Genomic DNA, 21308 nt, shown 5'->3' with positions numbered 1-21308 from the left:
TTCCTCCTTCTGCCTCCTTTGGGGGAGCAGCCATTTTCTTGAGGTCACCTTGGTTTTTACCTGCCTCGCCACCAAGTAGTCTGAAGCGGCTGAGGATAGGAAATCTTTGCAGGGTGCAGAGTGGGAGAGAAGCAGGGCATGGCTATACCAGCTGCAGCACAGGCTGTCAGGGTGGGGAGGCGGCCGGGCCCTTGTAGTGGGCCCCGTAGGAGATGTGCTGGCACCGTGAGAGGGCCTGCTTAGGAGTTAAACCTTTGTGCATCTGAGATAAATCATAAGCTCCTCTTGGTATGGAAATGCAAGAAAATGATTCCATATTTTGCAGGAAAGTGAAGGAGTCAAATTGAATCAGGGTAAGAAGGGCTCAGGGCCTCAAATCGAGCTCTGTGTTTTCTGCATGGTATTTTCTAAAAGAGGCTTAGGACAGAGATTGTGCTCACATCCCATTTAGTAAAAGAGGAGGTTTACCATGAGGTTAAGTACAGGGCTTCTTAGCGTTTCTTATATGAATCCTAAAGGTTTTCCGGGTGAATCACTTAGTCAGCTTATTCCAGCCAACATTTAAGATTCTGAAATTAAGCAGAAAAAAAAAGAAAACAAAACCCAAGATCAAGGGACCAGCAGGAGAAAAAAAAGATTCTGAAGTTGATTTGATTTTTTTTTTTTTGATATAACACCTTGCCCTTTCACCCGAACTGGAGTGCAGTGGCACAGTCTTGACTCACTGCAGCCTTCACCCCTCTGGCTCAAGCAATCCTGGCACGTCAGCCTCCCGAGTAGCTGGGACTACAGGTGCACACAACCATGCCCGGCTGAGTTTTGTAATTTTTGTACAGATAGTGTTTCACCACGTTGCCCAGGCTGGTCTCAAACTCCTGGGCCCAAGCGATCCACCTGCCTTGGCCTCCCAAAGTGCTGGAATGACAAGAGAGAGCCACTTGAACCAGCCTAACTTTTTTTTTTTTTTTTTTTTTTTGAGATGGAGTCTCGCTCTGTGGCCCAGGCTGGAGTGCGGTGGCCGGATCTCAGCTCACTGCAAGCTCCACCTCCCAGGTTCACGCCATTCTCCTGCCTCAGCCTCCCGAGGAGCTGGGACTACAGGTGCCCACCACCACGCCTGGCTAATTTTTTTGTATTTTTAGGAGAGACGGGGTTTCACCGTGTTAATCAGGATGGTCTCGATCGCCTGACCTCATGATCCGCCCACCTTGGCCTCCCAAAGTGCTGGGATTACAGGCGTGAACCACCGCGCCCGACCCAGCCTAACTTTTTAACTTAAAAGTAGAGGTTAAGCTGGGCATGGTTCCTCACTCCTGTAATCCCAGCACTTTGGGAGGCCGAGGTGGGTGGATCACTTGAGGTCAGGAGTCTGAGACCAGTCTGGCTAACATAGCAAAACCCATCTCTACTAAAAATAACAGAAATTAGCTGGGTGTGGTGAGCACATGCCTGTAATCCCACTTACTCAGGAGGCTGAGGCAGGAGAATTGCTGGAGCCTGGGAGGTGGACGTTGCAGTGAGCCAAGATTGCGCCACTGCACTCCAGCCTGGGTGACAGTGAGACTCCGTCTCAAAAAAAAAAAAAAAAAAAGGGTTAATTTTTAAAATAATTAAGCCAGACTATTTTACTTGTTTTATTTCTGATGTTGCAGGATTTCTTGTAATTAGCTTTTTTAAAAAATAGTTTGTGGCTATATAGTAGGTGTGTATATGGGTAATTAGCTTTTAAAAGGAGTAAATTTCATTTCAAGGGAGAGAAAAGACACTTCATTCTCAAAATCTGAAGATAATAGAAAACAAATGTATATTAAAATTGATAAAGACGTAAAAGGAAGCAACCTTAAGACTAGTCAAGACTGATGCCCATAATATGTGCAATTATTATGTCAATTATAAATTAAACATTAGTAGAAAAAACCATGAGTAGACAATTTGAAAAAGAAACAAAGAGAATGAAAACCTCTAGGAATGAAAAACATAGTCATTAACAGTTAAATCAGTCAGCAGACAGGAGAAGCAGCACTAACCCAGCTGAAGAGAGGAGCAGTGTCGGGAGGAGATGTACGGCCCAGGGAGGAGGCGACGCCAACCCATGTCCAGTACAAGTTCCAGGAGAAGAGAGCAGGAAAGGAGAAAGGGAAAACTGAGGATTTTCCAGAGTTCATGAAATACAGGAAACTCCCAAGAAGTCCAGAGTTTAAAAAACATCCACAGCTAGATACATCATTGGAAATTTTCAAAACATTAAAAAGTAAACATCTTAGATGCAACCAAAACAAAAAGACTTCCCTGAGAGGAACATGTGGTGAACTGGCGACCAGCTCACAGCAAACCGGGGGCTGAGGGGGGGCCGGCGCGGGCTGTGGGGGGGGCCGATGTGGGCTGAGGTCTCTGCCTGATGAGCACTTCAGAGCAACGTGACTGGCTCCATTTCAGCCGAAGCTTGAGGCTCACTGTGCAAAGGCTCTTGTAGAAATAAATACTGAAGGTTATTCTTCAGAGAGGTGGAGTTGAGCTTGAAAGACAGGAGTGGGATTCAAAAAGCAAAGAGGGCTGGGTGCTGGCTCACACTTCTAATCCCAGCACTGTGGGAGGCCGAGGCAGATGGATCACTTGAGGTCAGGAGTTTGAGTCCAGCCTGGCCAACATGATGAAACCCTGTCTCTACTGAAAATACAAAACTTAGCTGGGTGTGAGGGCAGGCACCTGTAATCCCAGCTACTCAGGAGGCTGATGCACAAGAATCGCTTGAACCGAGGAGATAGAAGTTGGAATGAGCTGAGATCGCGCCACTGCACTCCAGCCTGGGCAACAGAGCAAGACTCCATCTCAAAAAAAAAAAAAAAAAAGCAAAGGTAAACAAAGAAACTGGTAAATATGTGGTGAAAGTGAAATAAGCTTTGGTGGGCCAGGCATGGTGGCTCACACCTGTAATCCCAACACTTTGGGAGGCTGAGGCAGGTGGATCACGAGGTCAGGAGTTCAAGACCAGCCTGGCCAACATAGTGAGAGCCTATCTCTACTAAAAAAATTACAAAAATTAGCCGGGCGTGGTGGCGTGTACCTGTAGGCTCAGGTAATTGTGAGGCTGAGACAGGAGAATCGCTTGAACCCGGGAGGTGGAGGTTGCAGTGAGCCGAGATTGCATCACTGCACTCCACCTTGGGCAACAGAGTGAGACTTCATCTCAAAAGAAAAGAAAAGCAGTGTTGGTTATGTTAAATCAGTGGTGATCATGATTTATATACGGAATAGAAAAGAAGAAACTACCAGAAGTAACACAGCCCAGGGTGAAGCTGGACAGTCAAGGCATTGAGATCTCTGTATTATTATTATTAAGAAAGGAAAGAGATGTGTTAACTTCAGACTTTACTGCAGCAGATGGAGCATTGAAAATTTAAGGTTACCATTCAAAGTGTAGAAGCAGGTTGCAAATCTTCCAAATAAATACCAGGCAGAAAGAATACTTTCTGAAAACCACCTTTTCCTGCTTTAATCAAAGGCATAGAAGGCTGGGGGAGGTGCGAGTGAACCAGAGCAGGAACTAAAAATCATAAAATAACATGGCAGCAGCAGTTGTCAGTAAACAGAACTCACTAGCTCCAAAGAATGTGAGATTCGAGGGATTTTTTTCTTTAATTTGGCTATGTAGTGTATAAGAGACACATCCAAAACAATGGTGTTGAAAGGTTGAAAGTTAGGAGTTGGAGGCCGGGCGCGGTGGCTCAAGCCTGTAATCCCAGCACTTTGGGAGGCCGAGACGGGTGGATCATGAGGTCAGGAGATCGAGACCATCCTGGCTAATACGGTGAAACCCCATCTCTACTAAAAAAATACAAAAAACTAGCCGGGCGAGGTGGCGGGCGCCTGTAGTCCTAGCTACTCCGGAGGCTGAGGCAGGAGAATGGCGGGAACCTGGGAGGCGGAGCTTGCAGTGAGCTGAGATCCGGCCACTGCACTCCAGCCTGGGCAACAGAGAGACTCCTCCTCAAAAAAAAAAAAGAAAGTTAGGAGTTGGAAACAAGACACTAGGTAAACATTAACCATAAGAAAGCCACTCTAGCTATAGTCCTACCTGCCGCAGCTACAGTGATGCTATGCAGAATATACTTCAAGATGAAAGAGAACAGGTGGAAATGTGAAGGGTTACTGCAGACTCAGAGAAATTCTCTGGACCTAAAGGCTCAAGGAACATAGATTAATGTGGAGCATCCTCACTGGTGCCATGGCTTATACCTGTAATCCCAGCATTTTGGGAGGCTGAGGCAGGAGGATTGCTTGAGCCCAGGAGGTCGAGACCAGCTTGGACAAAAAGCAAGACCCCGTCTCTCTACGAAAAACATAGTAAAAAAAAAACTAGGCCTGGCACGGTGACTGACACCTGTAATCCTAGCACTTTGGGAGGGCAAGGCAGGCAGATTGCCTGAGCTCAGGAGTTCGAGACCAGCCTGGGCAACATGGTGAATCCCCGTCTCTACTAAAATACAAAAAATGAGGTATGACAGCATGTGCCTGTAGTCCCAGCTACTTGGGAGGCTGAGGCGGGAGAATCACTTGAATCCAGGAGGTGGAGGTTGCAGAGAGCCAAGATCACACCACTGCACTCCAGCCTGTGCGACAGAGTGAGATTCCGTCTTCAAAAAAAAAAAAAAAAAAAAAAAAAACTAACTGGCAGGTGTCTGTAGTCCAAGCTACTTGGGAGGCTAAGGTGGGAGGATCACTTGAGCCCAGGAGATTGAGGCTGCAGTGAGCTAGGATCGTGCCACTGGTCTGGCTCTAGCCTGGGTGACAGCGAGACCCTGTTTGTAAAAACAATACTTTTTTTTTTTTTTTTTTGAGACAGAGTCTTGCTCTCTTGCCCAGGCTGGCATGCAGTGTTGTAATCTCAGCTCACTGCAACCTCCACCTCCTGGGGTTAAGCAGTTCTCCTGTCTCAGCCTCCTGAGTAGCTGGGATTACAGGTGCCCACCACCATGCCCGGGTAATTTTGTATTTTTAGTAGAGACAGGGTTTCTCCATGTTGGCCAGGCTGGTCTGGAACTCCTGATGTCAGGTGATCGCCCGCCTCGGCCTCCCAAAGTGCTGGGATTAGAGGCGTGAGTCACCGTGCCTGGCCAATTTTTGAAATAGCAAAAATTTTTTTTGAAAAGCAAATCATTTTTGAAAAGCAAAAATCAAAGGAAGGTTTAGAAAATAAAGGGAAAATCTCGCAGCAAAATGACAGGTAATGATATGAAAAAAATAGAGGCTGAGTGTGAGTGTTGCAGTATTCAAATAATGTAAATTACGAAAAGAGAAAAATATCAATGGAAATTCAAAGAAAAGTGCGGCCAAGAAAGACGTCCTTCACTAGATGAATGGGTAAACTCCGTGCATCCCGATGGTGGAACATTATTTAGTCCTCAACAGATGTTCTCAAGCCGTGGAGAGGCCTGCAGGAGCCTTAAGTGCGTATCGCTGAGCGAGAGAAATTATTCTGTGCGACCCCTAACTCCGACGTTCTGGAGAAGCAAAACGGCCCAGATGCCTGGAATGAGCTCCGCACGTTCATGAGAGCAGGTTTCCGGCGGTGGCGTTGGGAGGTTTTGTTCACATGAATTTTTGCGCTTGTCTACCTTGTTCCTTACAAAGAGCATGTGCCAGTTTTACAAAATGAAGGGAGGGGATTTTCTGATGCGTAGGGTTGAGGAGCCAAGACGCCGGGACCCGGGGACGTGAGAGCGTTGGTTCTGGCCGCGGGAAGACGGGCGGTCGCTGGGACGTCTCAGCTCTCCGCGTTGCTAACGCCCCACCCCCGGGAAAGACCGGAGACGGGACCACCGCATGTGGAAGCACCGGAAAGCACAGCCAGTGGGCCGCCGCTCAGGCCGCGGGACGGACGTGGATGGCGCTGCCGTTCTCTCGCGGGCCCAGCGAGGCTGTGCGTGCGCGGCCCGGGCAGTCCCTGTTACCCTGGGCTGCTGCTCATGTGGGGACGGCAGCCGCCAAGCTGAGCCCAGAGCTGTGGGCCGCGCCCGGGTTCCTGCCTCGGGACGGAGGAGGGAGGGCGCCGCTGCCGGTCTCGGGGGGGGGGGTGGGGGGCGGGGGGGCGGGCTCTGACTCCCTCCCGGCTGCGCCGAGCGCCTGCGGCTCCGCTTGGGGCTGCTGTGCTCGCCACAGGCTGGGCCGCCGGGCTGGGGACGCTGCGGGCGGCCTCTGTCTCCAAGTCCTCCGCGGGGGAGGGAGGGGAACAGGGCCCCGCCTTGCACGGGGCGGGCTCGGCCAGGGGGAGCGCGGAGCCACCTGGCTTCCCCCGGCGTGTGCGGCCGCCACCGTGGCCCTGAGGGCTCCCGGGTCCCCTCTGGTGGCTTTGTCGCAGGGCGGCCGGCACATGAAATCTGACCAGAGGTGTTGCAAGTTGGTACCTTGAGCTACCTAGAATGGGTGAGGAACTGAATAAGCTTCAGGGGAAAAGAAATGATTGTGGAAACAGGTGCCTTGAGGTAGGAGGAGGGAACTGGGCCAGGAGAGAGGAGCCGGGTGGGCCACAGGGACAGCCCAGGGCCCCTCGGAGCTTCGAGGCCAGACGCCCTCTGTGTTGGGAGCGTGGGGTCCCCCTGACAGAAAACCTGGTGGGGAGTTGCCAGAGTGACAGGAGCCTGCAGACGTGACCGAAGATGCGGGCAGCCGGCGGGAGACCTGAGACGAGGGGAAGTGGGAGGAGCCTGCAGACCTGCTCCTCGGTTTCCTCTGCTCCCCGCCACCCGGCTCCCTTCCCGACACCTTCCCTGGCTCGCCCCTCATGGAAACGCGGAGGACGGCCAGGGCTTCTGCTCTCCCCCGTGCCTGTGGTGGGTTCACCGAGACCTGTCTGAGAAGGTCTCGGGGTCTGCCCAGGTCCGAGGACAGCTGTCTCATTGCTGGCTGCTGCGTCCACACAGCTTCTCGGTCATTCTCCATCCTGTTCTTCCAAGACCTCCGCAGGCTGTCTGTTCTTAGTCCAGTCAGGTGCCAGGTCCATCCCTATCTCCACCCATTCTGAGCCACCTCCTGCCTTTGCTAACCTCGCGCTCCCCTCCCATCTGCCCTCCCTCCCCGGTCACATTTTCAAAACAAGCTGGGCAGTAGTCTCTCCAACCCAGCCTTGGAGCAAGGAGGCCCAGGCCCGGGGCTACCCGGCACACACATGTGCGTGAGCTGGGATGTAGGCCCCATGCTCTGCAGAATTGTGCATTGAAGACACCAGGGCTGCAGAAAACTTGGTTAGGAGCAATCTGCGGAAGCCTGGGGTGCTGTGGCGAGCTCTGCAGGCGGCGGGCCCTGACCCTGAGGGTCCCCAGGGCTCCCAGGGGTGGGCTCTAGGGCAGAACCATGTCCTCCAAGTAGAAAGCCTGACCCGGGTTGTGGCCTCCAGCAGCCCAGGAGGACCCCCAGCTGCCCCTTGGGCCCCGGTCTCCTTCGATGTTCTGTGAGCCGCCAGGTGTCCTCCTGATGGCAGACGTCGCCATGGTTCCCACCCATGGTCTTCCTCCCCTGCCTGCCGGTCTCCTGGGTCTGACTCTGGCAAGAAAGATAAAACAGGTGGCAGCAGAACCGGCTCTCTTTGTAGTTGCTCTTAAAGCTGCAACTTGGATTCAGTTCGTTTGATTTGCCTTTTTTTTACTCTTCGCACCCCCAGTGAAGATAGTGATCCGGGGAGACAGGAACACGGGCAAGACAGCACTGTGGCACCGCCTGCAAGGCCGGCCGTTCGTGGAGGAGTACATCCCCACGCAGGAGATCCAGGTCACCAGCATCCACTGGAGCTACAAGAGTGAGTGTGGCGGGCGCCTCGCGGGGTTCGGGCTCCAGGCCTCCACTTCCTTGGCCCTGGTTCCTGGGAGATGCGTTCCCCAGAGGGGGTCTCCCCAAAGAGTTCTTGTCCGTGAGGGACCCTGCTTGCGTGGGGGTCCCGGAGTGAACTCTGGGGGCTCTTTTGGGGTGGATCACCCTGCTGCCTGAGTGAGCTTCATGAAGCCCCGCTGAGCTGGGAGGCTCAGCTCGGGACGACAGTGGCCGCAGGTGGGTGAGCACGTGGGCGCCTGGGGGACTGAAAGGAGGTGCCTTCCGAGGAGCACTCCCTGGCCTGTGCCCTCTTGGTGCACATGGTATTTTTTCTTGGGCCCAGCCGCACATCTTCTCTACCACCAGAAACAGTAATAAGACCTTTGAGCCTTGCCGCTGCGAAAAGTTTGTGTCACTAAAAGATTCAGTGAGGTGGGCTGGATGGTGGGATAGACCCCTCTCCAGGGGCTCAGTTGGGTGCTGGGGCCTGGGTAGATGCGGGAAGGTGGGGGAGGTGATAGCTGTGGTGGCTCCAAGGCTCGTGCTGTGGGAGGCAGAGCAGCTGCCCTGTGTGTTCAGAATCCTGACAGCAAAAAGCCTTGGGGCTGTTTTTTGTTTGTTGGTTGGTTGGTCTGTTTTTTCTTTGTTTATTTTTGAGACAGAATCTCTCTCTGGTGCCCAGGCTGGAGTCCAGTGGCGAGATCTCGGCTCACTAGAACTGGGTTCAAGCAATTCTCTGCCTCAGCCTCCTGAGTAGCTGGGACAGGCGTCTGCCACCACACTGGGCTAATTTTTTATCTTTTTAGTAGAGACGGGTTTCACCCTCTTGGCTAGGCTGGTCTTGAACTCTGACCATGTGATTTACCTGCCTTGGTTTCCCAAAGCGCTGGGATTACAGGCATGAGCCACCGCGCTTAGCCAGGGCTGTTTTAAATACCATTCCTTTTCACTGCAAAAAAAATAAAACCTAGTGGGTTACTAGTGGGAGGCAAAGATGAGTTTCAGCTGCCACGTGGTGACAGCTGATGCCTGGACTGCTGTGCAGAACAGCCGTGGAGTTGCTGGGCATCTGCTGCTTTCTAGGGCCTGGGAGGGTGGTGCTGGGCTGACAGGACACAGAGCCCACAGGGCCAGCGCACAGAAGCTCTACCTGCCACCGCACTCTCTTCCTGGTTTGGGGTGAGGCTGATGGCAGCGTTTATGCCCCTCTGTTCAGGCTACGTGGATGTGGTTGGTGTGCACATGCCTGGTGGTGTGAGGGGCCTGGGTGTGCCTCTCCCCTCTGGTTCTCCCTTCCCCTTGGAATCCTTGGGTGGGCAGGAGGCTCCATCCATCCGCTCCCCCAGACCCCAGCATGCCCCACAATAGGGCACAGTCGTGGGTGCTCAGGAGGAGTGGGCAGCACCAGCAGGCCCAGCCGTGATGGTGTAGCATGGGGCAGGCCTGGGGCCTGTCAGGTGGCTCCAAAGGGAGGGTCCGGCCTCCACCCTCAGTGGTTACTTACATCCCACTCCCTCAAAGTGAACCAGAGGCCAGTCACTGGATGCAGAAACAGGGTCAGGAGAAGGTGACACAGGTGGGCCCGTTCATTCACACCCGTCAGCAGGAGCGCACCTGCTCTCATGGAGACTATGGGCAAAACAAAGACATCCACGCAGCCAGGAGGGTCACCTTCCAGTATGCTGAGGATCGGGGCCCCGGAGGGAGGGGCCGTGCCCAGGATCAGGGCCCCGGAGGGAGGGACCCAGGTTTGGGGCCAGGGAGGGAGGGGGCCGTGCCCAGGATCAGGGCCCAGGAGGGAGGGGGCTGTGCCCAGCATCAGGGCCGGGGAGGGAGGGGGCCGTGCTCAGGATCAGGGCCCAGGAGGGAGGGGGCTGTGCCCAGGATCGGGGCCCGGAGGGAGGGGCCGTGCCCAGGATCGGGGCCGAGGAGGTAGGGAGCTGTGCCCAGGATCAGGGCCCAGGAGGGAGGAGCCGTGCTTAGGATCAGGGCCGAGGAGTGAGGGGGCCGTGCCCAGGATCGGGGCCGGGGAGGGAGGGGGCCGTGCCCAGGATTGGGGCTGGGGAGGGAGGGGGCCGTGCTCAGGATCGGGGCCCGGGAGGGAGGGGCCTGTGCCCAGGATCGGGGCCGAGAAGGTAGGGAGCCGTGCCCAGGATCGGCGCCGAGGAGGGAGGGGCCGTGCCCAGGATCGGCGCCGAGGAGGGAGGGGCCGTGCCCAGGATCAGGGCCCGGGAGGGAGGGGGCTGTGCCCAGGATAGGGGCCTGGGAGGGAGGGGGCCATGCTCAGGATCGGGGCCCGGGAGGGAGGGGCCGTGCCCAGGATCGGAGCCGGGGAGGGAGGGGCTGTGCCCAGGATCGGGGCCCGGGAGGAAGGGGCTGTGCCCAGATTCGGGGCCGGGGAGGGAGGGGCGGTGCCCAGGACTGGGGCTGCGGAGGGAGATACCGTGCGTTCAGTTTGTCGCTGAAGCCATGTCTGAGCGAAGGCCTGAAGGAGCCGCTGTGTGGTCATCTTGGGAGGGCACATCCTGGGCTTCTGGACACTCAGAAGTCCTGGTGGGAGCTGGTGCCTGTGGCGCACAGACAACCACACCAGCTTGACCGCTTTGTGCCACTCTGGGAACTTCATGTTGGGCACTAATCTTAGGATTCTCCCTGTTTCAGCCACGGATGACATCGTGAAGGTTGAAGTCTGGGATGTGGTGGACAAAGGTGAGGTGTCTCTGTTCTGTGTCTGCTTCTCTCTGGGACTGTGTGCTCTGTGCAGAGAGGCTTCCTTTCTTTCCCCCGGTGCCCATGCATCACCCACTGTCCTCGCAGACAGTGCCCAGGGTCTTGCTGCTCTGCTTCCCTCCACATCCAGTGGTGACCCCGCGGCACAGCACAGCCCTCCTGTGGCACCACATGCTTTGCTGCTTTAGTTAGCATCCTTCCCGCCTCTGAGTGACGGCATGCACGGCGGTGGCAGGTGCGGCCGGGGGTGTGCTTTGAGCCCCAAGGCCTGGGGTGCTATTTTGGGAGCCTTCCTGCACTGCCTGGCAGAGCAATTCAGCACCAGGTGGCCCCATGCCCACAGCCGAGGACCCAGTTCCTGCGCTCCGGAGACAGGCTGTCTAGAGGGATGTGTGCCCGCCAGGGATCCCCAGCCACACAGACCCGCACTCTGGGAGCCATGGGAGGGCTGCAGCAGCCCCCGGGGTGTCCTCGACATCGTTGGTCTCCTCCTCAGCCACAAGGTCACGAGTTCCTCAAGTCCTCAGAGTGGAGCTCACAGCCCTCCCCGGGGCCCGTGGTCTGTGGGCATGTGTGGTGTGTGCAGGGCTGGCCACATGCACGCCCCAGTCTCGCAGGCCTGGCTGTGGCCTCGTTACGAGGTTCCGCTGGAAAGGCGGTCGCGGTCTCTGTGTGATGGTGTCTGTTTGGATGGCGCATGCTCCCTTTCCTCCACCTGTGTTTTGTTGGGGTGGGTTTGGCCATGGGGGGTCAGAGACGGGTTCTCATGCAGTTCCTGCAGGGGTGCTGGGCCCCTGCGGCTCCCACCATGCTGCGCTGGACTCTGTGTGGCCCATGCTGACCTGGTGTTCCAGATGCTGTCTCTGCAGAGCTCTGCGTGGTCTCTGGTGTTAGAGGTGGCCGCCCACTGCCCCGTCATTGTCCCCGTCCCCACTGTGAGGGGAAGCTATTAGATCTGCCTGTGGCCCCCAGGTGGCTCAGGCGGGGCTGCCCTGACTCCCATCCTGGGATGCTTCCCCCATCCGGAGCAGGGTCTCTTTTGGAGCTGCAGAGATTTCCTGTGCCTCCCTCCAGCTCTGGCTCCCTGGCTGTGGCTCCCTGGCTCTGCCCGTGTGTGGAGCGGGCACAGGCTTCCCGTAGACAGAGTTGCCCAGAGTGGGATTTGTATCTGGGCACTGTGATGGGTGTGGCCTCCATTGCTCAGGCCCCTCCTGGTGGCCTGTCGTGCCTGGGGCTGATGTGGAGGCCTTGGGTGCAGAGGCCGCCCGGCCCAGTGCTGGGCTTCCTCTGGGGTTGCATGTGTACCCTTGCATCACCTGTTAGCACCCACCGGGGAGTCTCACTCAGCCTAAACCAAGGCCCCTCGGGAGGGAAAGGTCCCCCCAGCTCTATGACGGGGCCTGGAATGCCTTCAACCGCCACCCTGACTCCGTGCCCGCTGTGCAAGGTGTGAGCACCGCCCACAGCAGCCGGGGCGGCTAGTGGGGAATGCAGTGGAGGGTGTTGAGGCCTCATGGTCACCTGGTGAGTTCTCAAGGGTAAGAGGAAGGTGAGGCCATCAGGCTCAGCTGGGGCTGCACGGGGCAGGTTGCCAGGAGGGAGGCTGAATGGAGCAGCCTCAAGGTGAGCCGACATCCCTCACCTCCGCCTGGACAGCCAGGGCCCGGCTCCCCTCCAGCCCTGCCTGCTTTCCCCAGAGTAGATCTGACCCACCTCAGTGGCTAGCCCAGGGGGCTGCTGGTTAGGCTGTGGGCATCCTTCCTGGATACAGGCCCCAGACAGCCAGCAGTGCTGTGCTGTGTGTGTGTTGGGGTCTCTGCTGAGCCCTTTGTGGCCAGACTAGGCAGGCTGCTCTGGGTTGGTTCTGTCTCCTGTACCTTGTGAGGGAGGGGCTGACCCCCCAACCGGGTCCCATCGTGGTGAGCAGTTCAGAAACAAGCTGTGGAATAAAGTGGAGGTGGCGTTTTAAACACATGAGCCCCATCTGTTCTTAGGGGTTTTGTTTGTCGTCTCAGTCCGTGACTTCAAGACTAGGATCCCCAGAGTTCCCAGGATGGTCTGGAGCCCTTTCTCCTCCGGTCAGCATTGTGGAGATAGAGGGAGGGGGCCATGGCCCCTCATTGGTCAGGAGAGCCATGGTGACCTTGATGGCGGAGGCTCGGGAACCCAGATCGTGGACACCACACAGCTGCCCTCCTCTCCTTTCCTCCCATGCTGGTTGTTGCCTTGAGAGTCTGTGCGCTCATCTCCCTACTTTTACCCCAGAGGGAGGCCCCGCACTTTCCCACCATATCCCTTGTACTTCCTCCCGCCCTGGACTTGGGGGAGCTGGAGAGCAGATCCTTCCTTCAGCAGCAAACCCTCCTGGTGCAGGGCTGTGGGCCATCCCACCGCAGCCTGCCAGCAGCTGCTGAGCCCGTGGGCCCTACCTAGCACCTTCTGTCCAGGCCCAGCCCAGCCCTGCCCCCAAAGCCAAAAGCAGGGCCTTGCCCAGGTCCCGCTGCTCCAGAGTTCGTGGGTGCCCGCGCTGCAGGCTGCTTGGGGTGGTGGAGCAGGGCACCCGCCAGAGCTGGGGGCTGAGTGGCCAAGGGGGACCCATGCTCCTCCTGTGGCCCAGGGGTTCCACCTCGTAATTTTTGTTTGTTTTTTAAATAAGGAAAATGCAAAAAGCGAGGCGACGGCTTAAAGATGGAGAACGACCCCCAGGAGGTGAGTGCCCGGTGCATGGCCGGTAGCAGTGGCTCAGGGCCCTGGGGTGCGTGAGCCGGTGCCCAGCACTTCCAACGCCTTTGACCCCAAGCACCCCAGTTATGCTGTGGCCACGGGGGCCGCTGGCCTTCCCAACTGCTCCGGAAACCCCTCACTGCCATGGCTGCATTTGGGGGTGGCTGGCTCACCTGTACTAGACATCATGTTGGACTGACCCCTATTGGCATTTGAGTGACCTGAGAAGTATTTAAGTGAATTTGCCAAACCTTTATCCCAGTCACAGTGGGCTCGGCCCTTCGAAGCACAGGACACACCTTGCAGTGGTGGTTGTGGCGTGCTTCTCTCCCCGGGCCACCTGGGGCCAGCCCAACCTGAGCCTGACGCACCCGGGGCCTCCACCCTCCGTGCAGTGCATCCCACTACCTTTAGGGCGTGGGGTGGAGTGGCTGCCCACAGCACTGCAGCCAGCCCTGTTTGTGGGCACTGGAACCTTCCGGAATGCACATCTAGCCGAGGGCGCTGGTAGTCCAGCACCTGCCTCTCTTTTTGAGTGGTGGTTTGGTCATCCGTGAGGCCTGGGGCAGACACTGCTGTGATCAGTGTGAGGTCCTGGGTAGGGGCTTGTTCAGGGAGCTGCCCGCGGGGCTGGGGTTGACTGTCAGACCCTTTGGGGCAAACCTGTGTTTAGCTGTCCCATCTCTCCAGCATGTCGTTTCCAAATGGAGCTGCCTGTGACCTTTTCAGATTAGAAAACTATCCAGCCTTGTCCAGGACTGTGGGCCACATGGGTGGGGCCCATCCTGGGCCAGTCTCATGCCTGTTCCCTCCCGTCCCCAGGCGGAGTCCGACATGGCCCTGGATGCCGAGTTCCTGGACGTGTACAAGAGCTGCAACGGTGTGGTCATGATGTTTGACATCACCAAGCAGTGGTAAGCGGGAGCTGGCGGGGCGGCCGCCTGTGACTCTCACCCCCTAGCCCCTTGGGCGCCCTCTCTGCAGCAGATAATGGTTAGAGGGGCATCGTTCTACAGGGCCCAGGGACTCTTGCTGGGCAGCTGTGGCAGCTCAGCCACGAGGAGCAGTGGCCTGGATGTTGGACTAGGCAACAGCTATGTCTGTGCATATGGGGCGGGTTGGCGCGACCAGCTGCAAAAGGTGTCTGGGGCAAGGCATGTACCTTCCATAGCCCCACTATTCTTCCTGAAAAACCATCTGAGATTTGGCAGAAGCAAGTGGCTGCTTGTGTTGAGGGCTCCCCGAGACCTCCGTCTTCCATGACCCAGGAGAACCCACGCCAAGATTCATTCTAGCAAGAAGATGACAGCAAAATCTGCTAAGGGCAGTGGCGCTCAAGACCATCTCTGGGGGGCCAGGCGCAAGCACCCAGAGGCCACTGTGTGGAGTCACATGGGATCCACTCAGCTCCTCAGGAGTGCAGTGTCCCCCCGGACGCACTGGAGCCCCAGCGTGGGGGTGCTGCAGACACACATTTGGTGCAAGGCTCCTAGAAGAACGAGGGCCTTGTGGAGACCAGCCTCCTGGCGCGGGCCTCCTACCCACAGCCGGTGCCTGGAGCACTAGGAGCAGCGCGTTCCACACGTCCAGGCATCTGCTCTTCCCAGCAGTGGGTCTGGCCTGGGGGCCTGGTCAGCAGCTTCTCTTACTTGGGAAGACCCCCACACCAGGGTTAAGCACACCGCCTGTCACGGGACCGCACACTTAGCACGCATCAGCAGCCCGGGCCTGAGGGCGGCTTGCAGCGCCTGGCCGGCCATGCCCTGGGCCCCTGCCAACCTTTGCTAATGCTGGGAACCCTGCCTGCCCTCCCGGCCTGCAGCACCACCGCCAAGGACTGACTGCAGGCACCCTCGGGAGAGCCCTTGGTGGTGTGGCACACGGATGGCAGGAGAACTACGCACGGGGCTGGTGGACCCACCCAGGGCACGAGTGCGGCTCGGGTGCACACACGCCAGCCTCACCTGGGCGAGCAGTGGTGCTCCTCTCCCTCCGGTCTCTCCTGTCTAGGCCAGCCTGCTAGCCTGGTGGGTGGGAAGTGGCTTTTCCCAAGTGAAGTTGAGTGTGGACGCAGAGTGGCCTCCACGACACCTCCCACTGCTGCCACAGGAACGGCCTGGAGGGAGCTGCATCCGCCTGGGCTACCATGTGAGGAGTGGGCAGGAGGGACAGCGAGACTCGAGCCAGCCTGGGAAGACGCGGCAAAGGCGCTCACCTGTGGGCCCGGAGACCCTGTTGGCAGCACCACCCTGGGTGGGTGATGCCTGTGGTAGTAATGCTTTGGAGCCCCTGCTGCCCAGCATGAAGGATGGAAAACACCACTGGCTCAGACAGCGGCTTCAAGCGCCACGCAGGCTCTTCACAGCCGCGAGAGGCAGGAGACACCAGAGGGCTGCCTGCTTGGGACCAGTCGTGCCCCTGGGCTGGCCTTGGTGAGGGACCAGTTTAAATGACTGTGTGCAAATGAAAGAAAACAGAGTTACAAACTTAGGAGGCTGCGTTTTTCACCCACTTGTGTTGGCTTTCTCTCAGTCGTGGGGAAGTTTTGTCACTCGAAGCGCTAGTTATTTCTTCACAAGCCTTTTGGAAAACTGTGCAGCTGAGAAACTGGCAGCTCCACGCCAGGCAGATTCTGGAGACTTGCCATCCGTGCCAGGAGATGTCTGCTTAAGACAAGGCTCTCCACACAGCCGCCTGACCGGCAGTAGCAGGGGCACCCCAGGGTGTCCTTGGCCGCCCCGGTGGGCAGGGAGCCTGGACGAGCAGCCGCGGGGTCCATGCCGAGGGGCACAGAGGACAGTGTGGGATGAGGGTGGGCGCAGGCAAAGCCAGAGGTGGTCTTGTAGGGATGTGGACACGGGGCGCTCTGAGGGAAGGCAGGGACAGGCAGGGGCGTTCCAGTGTGGGGTGCGGTCAAGTATGTCCCTCAGGGAGAGGGATGGGCAGGGGCTGCAGGCTGGGAGGGGTGCGAAGGCCCTCGAGGCACTTCCCTCTTGCTCTGCACGCTCGAGGCGTGCTTGTGGTGGGTGGGATGTTGGAAATGAGAAGCAGCCACCGTCCTCAGGCCTGGGCACACAGTAGCTTCCCAGGGAGGGACAGGGCGTCGCAGAGCTGAAACTAAGCCAGGTCCTCACCTGTTCCCTGAGGACCTTCAATTATATTCTCCGGGAGCTTCCGAAAGTGCCCACCCACGTGCCAGTGTGCGTGCTGGGGAACTACCGGGACATGGGCGAGCACCGAGTCATCCTGCCGGACGACGTGCGTGACTTCATCGACAACCTGGACAGGTGAGTGCGGTGGCCCTGCTGCCAAGGGACCCTGCCTGGTGCTCTGGTGCGTGGGGGAGGGTGCTGAGGCCGAGGCCGGGGGAGGGGTAGCGTTAGCACGGGGGCCGGGGAATGTCAGGTCACGCCGCGGTGTGGGGCTCACTGAAGCCTGGGTCTCCCCAGTGGCATTGCCAGGAACTGTGTGCAGGGAACTGTGTGCCGGGTGAGGTGCTGGCACTGTGGGGGTCACCTGCAGAAGGCACTCAACGTAGCTGGTTAGCAGGGCTCGGCAGGGTCCTGTGGCCTCAGGAGGCTGCAGGAGGAGGGAGGGCAGTGCGGACTGGCAGCCGTGGGCCCAGCGGTGGTCCTTGGCACCGGGGCAAGGGTCTTTCTCTTGCATCTTTCTTCCTTCCTGAAAGCAGACCTCCAGGTTCCTCCTACTTCCGCTACGCTGAGTCTTCCATGAAGAACAGCTTTGGCCTAAAGTACCTTCATAAGTTCTTCAATATCCCATTTTTGCAGCTTCAGGTAAGCACTCACCGTGTGGGGTGGAGTGGATGCTGGTCTCTTACCTCTTTCCAGGCGTCTCCTGCGTAGCGACGGGCCTCCCTCCTAATGCCTGAGAAAGCTGTGGGCCTGCTCGGAGGTTGGCTGCTGGCAAGGGCCCAATGTTCTACTGCGCCTTCCTGCTCTGGGTGGCAGAGGGTGCAGGATCCTGAGGGCTAGACTCAGTTCCAGGAGACCCTCCACCTCTGCGGAAACCCCTTGCTCAGTTTCCCCCAGTGTTTCTGGTTGCTTTTGTTTGTTGAAATAAGGTCTTGCTGTGTGGCCCAGGCTGGAGTGCAGTGGCGCAATCATGGCTCACTGCAGCCTCAAACTCCTGGGCTCAGGCAGTCCTCCCACCTCAGTCTCCCAAAGTGCTGGGATGTCAGGTGTGAGCCACCGAGGTACTCGCTGTTCACATCTCACATTTCCCTGGTGCTTGTGTCAAAACCAGGGAACCAACTTTGGTCTGTGGACTGAACTCAATTTCCCTTGTAGAAACAAGGGGCTAGGCCAGCTGTGGCTGCAAAGGAGCCCAGCAAACGACGAGGCTTGAACCTCCTCGCCCTGGGCTGCCCTGACTGGGTCTGGGGGACCTGGGGCCCAGCCGCAGCAGTAGCAGCCTTGGTCTTTCTCCAGAAGGATGTCAGGCTTACCCAGGGAAGGGGCTGTGCTGTCCTCCTGGTGTCAGAAGAAGTGAGGATGCCTGCAGGCTGGGACTGCTGCTGGGGACGTTTCGGTGGGAAGGAAGGCCAGCAGTCAGACTTGTGCGGTGCTGGCGCTACTGGGGAGGCCCGTCCTTCCTGCAGAGCCGTCCCCTCGTCACTGGGTTGGTTACTCCTTGGAGGGCTCCCCACTGCTCAGCTGCTCCATTCCCTAATGGTTTGCTCTCCAAGCCCTTCCAGAGCCTCCCAGGGAGAGCACGGGACCCTGGACAGTCTTGAGCTGGAAGCGTAGGGCTGAGCTGTGTGTCACTCTCCTTTTGCTATGGATGTGCTCAAGCAGATCTGATGTCCTCACCCATCTCAGGAGCGGGACCCCATTTCCTCTTTGTCTTGCCCCTGGATGGCCTGGAAGCAAATTTCAGGCTTTTGTGTCACCTAAAACTATTTCAAACACTTCTCTAAAAAATCCGTTGTTTCTTTTAACCTGACCATAGTACCTAATGTAATACCGCACATTAAAGTCACAGGTATTTCTTGGAGAAATAAGCCAGAATAACAAATTTAAAAAATACAATTCCCAAAGATTTCAAAGAGTTCTTCAAATCATCAGGTATGTAGTCAGTATCCAGAGTAGGATCCAGAGTTCACACATTTGGTTAAGATCACATTTTGTTGTTGTTGTAGCCATTTTCGGCGACCTTACTGACTTTAATATCCCTTTTTTTGGGGTGGGAGATGGAGTCTCACTCTGTCACTTAGGCTGGAGTACAGTGGTGCGATCTCACCTCACTGCAACCTCCGCCTCCTGGGTTCAAGCGATTCTTCTGCCTCAGCCTCCCAAGTAGCTGGGATTACAGGCACGTGCCACCACACCCGGCTAATTTTTGTATTTTTAGTAGAGATGGGGTTTCGCCATATTGGCCAGGATGGTCTTGATCTCTTGACCTCATGATCGGCCCGCCTTGGCCTCCCAAAGTGCTGGATTACAGGTGTGAGCCACTGTGCCCGGCCTCACATTTTTATTTATTTTATTTTATTTTTATTTTTTTGAGACAGAGTCTTGCTCTGTCACCCAGGCTGGAGTGCAGTGGCATGATCTCGGTTCACTGCAAGCTCTGCCTCCCGGGTTCACGCCATTCTCCTGCCTCAGCCTCCCGAGTAGCTGTGACTACAGGCACCCGCCACAACACCTGGCTAACTTTTTGTATTTTTAGTAGAGACGGGGTTTCACCGTGTTAGCCAGGATGGTCTCGATCTCCTGACCTCGTGATCCGCCTGCCTCGGCCTCCCAACGTGCTGGGATTGCAGGCGTGAGCCACCGCGCCCGGCCCACATTTTTATTTTAAAAACCCCTCCAGGCTGGGTGCAGTGGCTCACGCCTATAATCTCAGCTCTTAGAGAGGTAGAGGCGGGAGGAGAGCTTGATCCCAGGAGTTCGAGCAAGACCCTGTTCTAAAAAAAAAAAAAATTTCTTCAACCTGAAAAAGCTGATTTAAAAAAAAGAAAAAAGAGGCCAGGCAGGTAGCTCAGGCCTGTAATTTCAGCAGAGGCCAAGGTGAGAGGATCACTTGAGCTCAGGAATTCGAAACCAGTCTGGGCAACATAGCGAGACCCCATCTCCATTAAAAAAGAGAGAAGGGGCCAGGCGTAGTGGCTCACCTGAGATCAGGAGTTCGTGAGGCTCTGGTGTTTGTATTTAATTTGAATCTAAAGTGAGCAGCAACACGGACCGGCCTCAGACCAGCCTAGGGCTCCAGGTCAGGAGGGCAGCGGTTTGCTCCAGAACCAGCTGCTTGTGGGTGTGGGGACGGTGGTGATGCGTGCACCGGGGCTGTGTCCTGCCACCAGAGGAGGTGTGCACGGCGGGGAGCAGAGAGGCTTTGTTTTCCAGGTGAAGGTGAGGCTTCTTCACCCTTGGAGGTGTGTGTGGGTGGGGGTGCTTTGAGGTTTATGCCTGTGGCAGAGCTGTCCCCTAAGCCATGCTGGCAGTCTGTAAGTGTCGTGCCGGCCGCCGCAGAGGAATCGTGGGCTTCTGTGGTTCCAATGAGGCCCAGCCCAGAGCTCCTTGAGTTGCTGAGCACCCATCCCTGCAGCATCTCCTGGTTTAGTCAGCAGGAGGCGTCCCCTGTGCACTCAGCTGCTGTCGGGCTGGGGCACTCGCAGCAGGAAGGGCCCCTGCTCAGGCCTGTGTGCTCCCCTTCTGCAGAGGGAGACGCTGCTGCGGCAGCTGGAGACAAACCAGCTGGACATGGACGCCACACTGGAGGAGCTGTCGGTGCAGCAGGAGACGGAGGACCAGAACTACGGCATGTATGTGACTGCGTCCGCCCGTGGGGGCAGTGTGGGGGCTGCAGGCGCAGCCGTGGTGCCGGGCCATGGGCTGCACCAAGGAGAGGAACCCATTTGGAGTGCCCCCCGTTTGGGGTAAATTAGTCATCTTGGGGCACAGGTGGAGGAGGGCTCAGGTTGGCATTGCCCCCAGCAGCCCCCTCACAGTCACACCTGGCATGGACTCCTCATGCAGGTCATGCCGTGCCTGCCGCTCTGAGCACTGTTGAGCGTGGCCAGGTGCTGATGCTGGTGGAGCCCTGCTGGGGCTGCCTGCTGATCAGGGGCGTAGCTTCCCACATTGATGCCAGCATGGGGTGTGCTTTCTGGTCAGCTCCTTGACTTTGGGAAGCTCCCTGTGCTGAAGAGGCATACGGACCAGGACATGGAGGTCTCTGGTCCTTGATAGCAGAGGGTGGCTCAGAGCATCCTCCTGAGTGGGCCTGGGCAGCACGCGCAGCCCCAAGGGTTGCGGGCAGTGGGACAGCTGGCCCGTTCTCTGCCTCAGGCTCCTGCACAGGTGGGGGCTTGGTGCTTCCCCTGGGACCCAGGCAGGGACCACGGGATCAGCGACCTTCCTGAGGCCCCCCAGCAGGTCTCTCTTTCCAGAGGGAGAGCCCTGTAGGTCACCTCGGATCTGGCCGTTGGTTGAGACACAGCAAGAGACTGAGAGGGAAGGCAGTTTGATGCCTGGAGAGGGAGCCATGGCTTCCGGCTCCCAGAATGGCCCCCCGCATGGGCGCTTCTCTGTTGAACCAATCCTGGCATTTCCTGGGACTGAGAGTTGGGTCAGCTGGATGCTGCGATGGCCACACGTGCTCCACCAAGCCCCAGCCCCCTCCTCTTCCCAGAAACCCCCCCTCACGGGAAGGTCCACTTGCTGCCATCTGGCCACCTCTGCATGGAGCCCCCAAAGGCTGTGCCTCAGAACAGATCCGAAATGACTTTCGGGGAGCTGAACACAGGCACACTGGTGCCTGCTGTCGCTGCCCTTCGGTGCTGCTGCTCTTTTTCTGAGACAGGGTCTTGCTCTGTTGCCCAGGCTGGAGTGCAGTGGCATGATCTCGGCTCACTGCAAGCTCTGCCTCCCAGGTTCACGCCATTCTCCTGCCTCAGCCTCCCAAGTAGCTGAGGCTACAGGCGCCCGCCACTACGCCTGGCTAATTTTTTTGTATTTTTAGTAGAGACGGGGTTTCCCTGTGTTAGCCAGGATGGTCTCGATCTCCTGACCTTGTGATCTGCCTGCCTC

The 21308-nt window shown here is 57.2% G+C and overlaps 1 protein-coding gene across 5 annotated transcripts in view; it reads left to right on the top strand.

Annotated features, from left to right (window-relative positions):
* RABL6 (RAB, member RAS oncogene family like 6) overlaps positions 1–21308 on the top strand; it is a 32599-nt gene that overhangs the window by 7311 nt on the left and 3980 nt on the right. For 3 of the 5 annotated variants that reach the window (XM_033238495.1, XM_033238497.1, XM_033238493.1), the window contains 7 exons: positions 7658–7792; positions 10465–10512; positions 13190–13242; positions 14080–14171; positions 16404–16544; positions 16943–17051; positions 19938–20041. In XM_033238495.1, the coding sequence (XP_033094386.1) occupies positions 7658–7792; positions 10465–10512; positions 13190–13242; positions 14080–14171; positions 16404–16544; positions 16943–17051; positions 19938–20041 (682 nt within the window). The remainder of the gene's footprint in view (positions 1–7657; positions 7793–10464; positions 10513–13189; positions 13243–14079; positions 14172–16403; positions 16545–16942; positions 17052–19937; positions 20042–21308) is intronic. The other 2 variants (XM_033238496.1, XM_033238494.1) reach the window with 1 other exon arrangement.

This window comes from Trachypithecus francoisi, unplaced genomic scaffold, assembly GCF_009764315.1.
Source record: "Trachypithecus francoisi isolate TF-2019V2 unplaced genomic scaffold, Tfra_2.0 Lachesis_group16, whole genome shotgun sequence".
NCBI classification, from domain to species: Eukaryota; Metazoa; Chordata; class Mammalia; order Primates; family Cercopithecidae; genus Trachypithecus; species Trachypithecus francoisi.
The sequence above is the reverse complement of the archived record's forward strand: the minus strand, read 5'-3'. Positions and strand labels throughout refer to the sequence as shown.